Source organism: Rhincodon typus, chromosome 8, assembly GCF_021869965.1.
Source record: "Rhincodon typus isolate 14 chromosome 8, sRhiTyp1.1, whole genome shotgun sequence".
Taxonomy (NCBI): Eukaryota; Metazoa; Chordata; class Chondrichthyes; order Orectolobiformes; family Rhincodontidae; genus Rhincodon; species Rhincodon typus.
In genome coordinates, this window is record NC_063339.1 from 59,227,316 (window position 1) to 59,235,511 (window position 8,196).

At 44.5% G+C, this 8,196-nt stretch overlaps 1 protein-coding gene across 4 annotated transcripts in view; it reads left to right on the forward strand.

Moving 5' to 3' along the window:
* Window positions 1–8,196, forward strand: part of LOC109912316 (RNA-binding protein Nova-1) — a 358,414-nt gene that overhangs the window by 249,118 nt on the left and 101,100 nt on the right. For 3 of the 4 annotated variants that reach the window (XR_007262714.1, XM_048600400.1, XM_048600401.1), the window contains one exon: window positions 897–934. Coding sequence is in view for 2 of the 4 variants with exons in the window: in XM_048600400.1 (XP_048456357.1) it covers window positions 897–908 (12 nt within the window). In the remaining 2 variants the exon portion in view is untranslated. Of the gene's footprint in view, window positions 552–896; window positions 935–8,196 lie in introns of those variants that run through there. The other variant, XM_048600399.1, reaches the window with a different exon arrangement.

The following is an 8,196-nucleotide window of genomic DNA, read 5'->3' on the forward strand; positions in this document are numbered from 1 at the left end:
CACATTCGACACCTCATACTTTCATATACACTTCAGGCATGGGATCACGAAAGCGCTTCTCATTTCAACACTCTTAATCAGCAACTGTTTAGGGCCCTTTGAAGAGTAGCCTTGTTATCTTCCAGGAAAACCATTTCTCTCATCGAACAGTCAAAAAAAATCTAACTTTTTAACGGATCATTCCGACTCATTGCTCACAACAATTCTAAGCTCTTTCCTGCTTATTCGGCTCCTTTTCAGCTTCCCATCACATCTGTAACAAACCTTTAAAATGAGATTACCACGCCACCATGCACAAGGTTCCCTGTACAGTAGTGTTCCATCGCATTCAGATGGTTAACAGAGGTTAGCAAATTCTGTTGATATGTCGCTTTCTAAGAAAGTGCTTTAATGAAAATAATGTTTACCTTAAGAATGTGTAAACGGTGCTATACAGGAATACGTTTATCCCAGTTTTTTGTGTAAGACTTCGAATGTATTGAGATTTATTTTTCTATTGGAAAAAATAAACAGTCTGCCACCATTAAAATTGGGAGAATTTAGTAATTTAACAACTGAGTCTTTATGTTTGACCGATATTAATTGTCATTCTCGAGCTTTGTGAGAATCGCCAGCTTTTAGCACTGAATACACATTGTCCTAAGCAAATATTCACTTTTGTGCATGTTGACTCCTTGATTTCCAGATATTAGCGGTTAACTGTTTCTAGTCAGACACCAGGAGTCTCTACGAATTTTACAATAGAACAACAGCCTTGGACATCAAGTGTACCCAGTCTCTGATATGCTTCGTTACGTAATTTGTTTCGTATAACACGAATTGACTTTCCCAAATTAATCCCTATTAAAGGGAGTGGGGCTTGAACTACTCTTTACATGTGTGTCTTTCTCTACCAGGTTTCCCATTGAGCACCGACTTCTACGTATAAAAGACGGTAAGTGTACACTTGAATGGCAAAGACACCTAATCTCAGCATTGCACATATTAACATGTCAGAGCACAGAAATCGCCCGGCTTCGATACTTGCTAATAAAGTCTACTTTATTTCACGCCTACACGATCTGCCGGTGAGGGTTAGGTTGAATGTGCTGCACATGTGACGACATTATTGCTACTTGTATTTTGAATCGGATACATTCAGGGGCACATCGGTAGATTTACGGAGCTGTCATTTGTTAGGCAGATTGTCAAAACGAGAAGTCGTTAAACTGCAGCAATACAAACGAGTTGCGCTGGAATTTGTCGGGATGCTGTACTCAGTAAGTAAATCTTACAGGTGTTTCAACGGCCTCCGAGAAGCCAACACAAGATGTTATGGGTTATTATGACCATGTAGAATCAATCATTCTGGATAAATCCAAGCTGATAATTTTGTAATTTAAAAAAAAGTCACTGACGTACCTGTTCACTATCACCACTGCAGGTGTGCAAAAACAAATGCGGCGAGCTAACAGCTTAAAAACTAGAAGGGGGGGGGCAGTGAAACCGGTTGAATGCACGTGTGTTAACATTGTTCACATGAAACATTTCAGTTTAGGGTTGCTATTGGGACGTTTGAGTTAATCAAAAAATGTAATAATGCATTTGAAACCAGTTCGAAGAATGTCAAATGATCAAACGGTTTTTTTATTCATTTCCTCCCCTTTTTGTTGCCAATTGAAGCTAAACTTGAGTAATTTGATATTTAAGCTGCTTTCAATTCTTTTATGTACAATTACACATGCTAGATGTGTATCGGTGAAGTATTTCAATTAAAATATAAATCATAATGTAGCCAAAGTTTTGAAACTTCCGTTGCTGTGCTGTCTGTTGAAAAGGCGCTTGAAAAGACAACATGGTTAGACATTTAATTAAAGATAATAGTTAACTTCTGTGTTCACGGTAATTTTTTTTTAAGCAGTTGCATGCTTTCAGTTCTGAAACGAGACTGTCTCTGCGCTAGAAAGACAAATTATCTCCCGACTACTGAAATCCGCCATTTATTCCCCGTTAATATACGGCTGTTTTTTAAAGAAGTTGAATCTTCATTTTTTTGTACTACCTTGGATGCATCCACTGTTAAGTACTTAACAAATAATTAAGAAGGTAATGTCCATTCCCCCACCCCACCGACAGTACAATTACATTTCAATTTACTAGAATGGGTCAAAATCTCAAACCCACCCGAGTTAAAGTAGCAGACTGCTAACGACACTGTTTCGGCGGTGGGAGTGGGCAGTGTGTGTCGCAGTTTGATGTTAGGGCCCAGGAGTGAGAAGCTGGTGGATTTTCTTTGTTGTGGTTCAAGGTGCAACAGCTGAGATCAGTTACTGAAACATTCCTGTTCTGTCTTGCAGCCGGCGTTGCACGAAGCTCGCTGCAACTTCCTAGTCCTTTGAATGCAAATGCAATTTCAGTGAAATAGTCTAAGCTGTTGTATTATGTGCGTGAAACAGTGGGAAAAGGAACGAAGTTTCCCGCAGTTCCTGAAACGGGGCAGTGCTATGAAGAAAGACAGCCACTGCTGTGGTAGCAGTGAGGCTGCGGCGCTGCCGCTCTAATGAATGATTGAATCCGACTGCGGCACCTTGATATCTGATTCAAGGCACGCTGCACTGACACAGTCTCTTTTGTCATTAACTGCCCGCTATCCATGTTTCTTTTAATGCCTAGCTTCCGAATGCTAGCACTGCATCGGTTCCTGTCCCCCTATTTATTTTAATTCTCGGGGTACGCACTAATCCAGGCAATTACAGGAACATCGCTGTGAGATGGAGAAGTCCAGTAATATGCCTTCAACTATCAACACCCTGAACGTTTAATGTCGAGGTTGAATAGAATAAAATGGCTGCAAAAAGGATTCTCTCCCCCCCCCCCCCCCACTCCGCAGGTGTTAATAAAACATGTAGTATTCCAATCCTCCAAACGTCCCTCTCTCACACTCAAAAGATTCGCCACCTTTTATTGACACTTCGAGTGAAGAGGACATTTGGAAGAGACAAACGATGAATGTGCCAGATCTGAAGTGCTGCTCTTTTTCCTTTACAGTGAAGGAGCGCGCCCAAGTCCTCACAATGACTGGGCTGTGTCCAATAATCGGCTGGATATGAACCCACAGCCTCCCTTATTTACCAAACAGCGCTGCAGGGTGTCTACCCAGTGTTCCACACCACCAGCTGAATTGTCATTTTACGGCGATATCTTTGATCGATCCCTGTTTGATGTGCCGATAGTCAGCTACCATGATAAAGAAGAGTGCAAGGTCAAAGCGAAGAGTGAGAGAGGGGAGTTGATAAGCAGTTGGGAGATAGTAAACACTTTAACAAAATCAACTTTAGGAGATAACAAATACTGCCGATGCTGGAGTCAGAGATAACACAGTGTGGAGCTGGGGGAACACAACAGGCCAGGCAGCATCAGACGAACAGGAAGAACTTTCCTACTCCTCTGATGCTGCTCAACTTTAGGAGAATCAGCAGATCCAATATTTGGTTTTGAGTGGCGAGATGTCATGTGGAATGGGCAATGTCAACTGCAAGTTACAGTTCTCTTCCGAGCTTTGTTCTCAACTGGGGGGATCCAGTGTGTATGTGTGTGCGAATGTGTGTTGCAGTTAAAGCTGCGAGACTGGTAGCCACAGACCGAGGTCTATGAGTACATTGTTCGCATTTAGTTCCCGAACAACCGCAAAAGACAAACCCAACCCGATGCCACCATCATCTCACCGCCCCAACCCCATCCTGCACGCACACACACCCACAGCAACCCACTTTCTAAACATTTGACCTTTGAGCCCGTGACTATGTAAAGCGGACAGGGAAAACTCCCACGATCATTTGAAACCAGGCAAAACTGGAAAGCATTTTTATATTCCAAACTGGAATTCAACACTTGATCCAGGCAGAGCTGAGGGTAATAGACGACTCTCCGCTAAGTATCACTCCTCGGGAAGGTTAAAAAGGGGGGCAGTGTAAACTCTTCGAAGGCCCGCATCACTATAGCAGACTGTGATGTAAGTGATCTCCACCATTTGTTGTTTTCTGTACAACTCCAGCAGAACGCCACCAACTAACACATCTTCCCCTCACTCCGCCGTCTTCACTTCGTAGGGATCGTTCCCTGCGGGACATGCTAGTCCATTCCACCACCAAAAGCTGCACGCCACTGCACTTTCTCATCTAACCGCAGAAGGTGCAATACCTGCCCTTTCACCTCCTCCCTGCTCACCATCCATGGGCCTTCCAGATGAAGCAGCATTTCACCTGTGCCTCCTCCAATCTCATGTATTGTATTCGCTGCACCCAGTGTGGCCTACTCTACACTGAAGGAACCAAACAGACTGGGTGACCCGTTGCAGACCATCAGTGCGCAAGCATGACGCCGACCTTCCGGTAGCCCGTCATTTTAACACGACTCCGGTTGGAATGCCCACATGTCTGGGCATGCTGCAGTGTTCCAGTGAATCACAATGCAAATTGGAGGAACAATATCTCATCTTCAGACTAGGCACTTTCCAGCCTTCTGGACTGTTGAGTTCAGTAGCTTTAAATTGTGAACCATTTCTTCCCTTCCTGTAGCTTGTTATCATGTTCTCCCCTCACCCCCACCGCCCCACCCACCCTATTCCAGTTCTTTTCAAGTCTGACTGTTAGACACACCATTGTTCTGCCATTCTCCCATATTGATCACTTAATCTGGACTATCAGCATCTTTTCTCCACCAACACCCTGCACCCACTCCACCCGAAACTAATAGCATAAATGCTGTCCCCTCCACACTTCACTTCACCTCTGATGAAGAGTCATCTAAATTCGAAACGTGAGCTTGCTCTCTCTCCGTGGATGCTATCTGACCCGCTGAGATCTCCAGCATTTGGTGTTTTCGTACCAGAGCGGGATCCTCCTCGGTGCAGGTTGTCTGTTCCAAAGTCACTCCTGCATTGGTGCTGACCTGCTAACACTCCTAGACGTTAAGCGTGTTAAACACCAATATTATCATTGTATGTAAGATTTTTTTTTAAAAAAAGAACACGTATCTCTGAGCGAACAAGCTCCCTTCCCTTTTATATATGTGGGAAACACCGGGATCAGCAGCGGAGACGCGAAGGCAGCTTCAAAGCAGTTTCGGCAATGATGCATTCTCAAGGTCACACTGAATTGTACGCCTCGATCATTGTGTTTGAATCAGTTTGAAGTTCAGAAAAATAAACTCGCCCCAAAGAGACCATAACCCGAAGAGACAGCTATTCACATTGCCATGACAGTCATCGTTAAGGTATTAGAGATAGCCCTGCTTTTTCTTTAAGGTGCTGTGTGTTCTACTGTGTGACACGCTTGTACTTTTAATATTAGTTGCCGTGTTACTTCAGCTGAAACGCAGCGCCAGTGAAGGGGTCTTCCAGTTTGCACAAGGGCCAGATTATGGCCAGTCCGCCACCGCAACGTGTAATATTCGCCTTGCCACATTCCTTGCACGGTTCCTAATGCATCAAGCAGAAACAGGACTGGCAGTCAGAGTGGGGGACGTTGCTAATACAAAGCGCAGGTGGAGAGAAGGCAGATGGTGCCCTCGGGACACGAAATCAGACCCAATAGAGTATGCAGTGGGAATATAAATAATTGGAGAAGTATCGTGGCGATGACTGAATGTCGGCCTGGTTAATGGCACTTTCTACCTCGCCGTGCTGCTCTAGAACGGCTTTAAGGAAACAACCTCGCTGTGTGGATCATCCAGGCAGAACAGTTAACACTCGTCTGATCCTGAGTAACATGAAATGAAAGCCCGAGGGACAGAATGATTTAGTGATAGAGTACCGCTTTACTTCAGCTCGGGGGGGACGATGGCCTTGCGGTATAATCAGCCGATTATTAATCCAGCAAACGCAAATAACGTTCAAGGGACCCGCGTTCGAATCCCACCATGGCAGACGGTGAAATTTGAATCAATATCTACTTGGAATTAAGAATCTAATAATGACCATGAATCCGGTGTCGATTGTCGAAAACAAAAACCCGTCTGGTTCAGTAGTGTCCTTTAGGGAAGGAAATTGCCATCCTTACCTGGTCTGGCCGACACGTGACTCCAGACCCACAGCAATGTGTTTGGCTCTTAACTGCTCTCTGGGCAATTAATGCTGCTGAGCCAGCGACACCCTCATCTCGTGAATGAATAAAGGAAAAAAAAATCAGACATGTGTGCATGGGGGAGCTGGGAATGAGGGGTCAGATTCACTCCATCATAGTGTACATTTTGGAGGCCTAGGAAGAGTGCAAAAGATTGTGAATTCTGGGGATGGATTTGATATTCTCAAACACGTTGAAAGATAAGGTATTTACCACTCAAATTCAACCCGTGTTAGTGTCTGAATACTGACATTTTAGTCCCATCCTTCTCAATGACAATGTCCCCCAGAGCAGCCCGGCTTTTCCGCGTTGTCTTGACCTGAACCTCTGGCCAGGATCCGTTTTGGCCCCATGACCATAACAATGTATACAATTATAGAGTGTGGTGTGTACCAGAGATTGAATCCTCATTGTGATTGCCATTAAATACTGCAGGGCTAGGGAATCTACAAACAGAAACCAACACATAGATAAAATAAAAGCCAAATCCTGCGGATGATGGCGAGCTGAGTTACAAAAAAGCGCTAGAGAAACTCAGCAGACCTGGCAACATCTGTGGGGAGAGAAACAGCTGACATTTCGAGTCCAGCGACCCTCCTTTAGAACTGAAGAAGAATTAGAATTAGGTTTACTGTCATCTGTACTCAATTTACAAAAGAACAGGAGTACATTGAAAAGTGTACAATGTCGCCAACAGACAGAGCCATCTTAGATGTAAAGTACCTAGGTACAACTGCTGGGTACAAAAATAGAAAGAAATAAAAAGAGTTACACGACATTATAGAGATAGTGGGAACTGCCGATGCTGGAGAATCTGAGACTCTGCCAAGCAAGGGTCCAGACCTGAAACGTCAGCTTTCCTGTTCCTCTGATGCTGCTTCGCGTGCTGTGTTCACCCAGCACTACACCTTGTTAACACGACATTATAGATATGCATACTGTAAGTCAGGAAAGATCTTGAAACGTTAACTTTGTCTCCCTCTCCACAAATGATGCTAAACCTGTTGAATTTCTCCAGCGCTTTCTGTTTTTTTTTAAATAAAACGCTACTCAGAATGTGTAGAAGTGTCGGAGTAAATTAATACTTTCGGCTTCCACCCGTTGTACAGGCAGCTCCAATCATAGAGTGGATAGAGGACAAATGACTTGTAGTAAGAGGATCTATATCAATGAGTGCAGCATTTGTTTTAGTAGATCACTGAGTTCATTGAGATATCTGATGGTAATTGTTCACTTCAGTGCTCACGGTGCTTCCATCTATCAGGATCGAACCTGCTCGCCATCAGAGCTTGGCGTATCGATCAGATTGTGAAGGCCTGAACTGACTCTGAAATGGTGGTTTCTTTTGCATTACCTCCCCTCCCCCGTGCACACCGACCAATTTCAGGGACACCTGGTTGCTGTACTCTGCAGACCCCTTCCATTAGCACCGCAGTATTGTTACAAAGCAAAGCCACATGCTATCTTGAGAAGGTCTCAGTTTCAATCCCCTGTCAGAGTTGAGTTAGTTAAAAGCTGCTCCGGCGTCGCTGGGGTGAGAGGAATATTTTGATTCCTTCATGGCTGTACCAAGGAGGGGAAAGTTCAGTCAGCGTTCAATCGCCCATTGGTGACCTCGACCAGCAGTGCTTGTGTAATTGGCCCCTCTCTCCCACATGTAGAAAGACGAGCCAGTGAAGAAGGTACGAAGACATTTCTGCAACCATACCGAATCAGCTCGGCACCTTCAAAACCAGGAAGAGAATTGGCAACTTATGCCCCTGTCACTCACTCATCGTGAATATGTGGTGTTCCAGGTCACATTGACTTTATTTCAATTGTAGCGTTTAAAGCCACTGCCTCACCCGGCCCCGCTATCCACCGCCATCATCCCCTCGTGTTAATATTTGTTTACAATTACAGAGTGACCCGTTTACAGTGTCGCTTTTTATATGTATCAGGCCCCCATCTGTGCTGGTTTATGAATCGGTTCTGGCTCTCACTGACCGTAGAGAGAGAAAAAAAAAATCACTTCTCCACAAACAAGGTGCAGGGCTGGATGAACACAGCAGGCCAAGCAGCATCATAGGAGCAGAGAGGCTGACGTTTCGGGCCT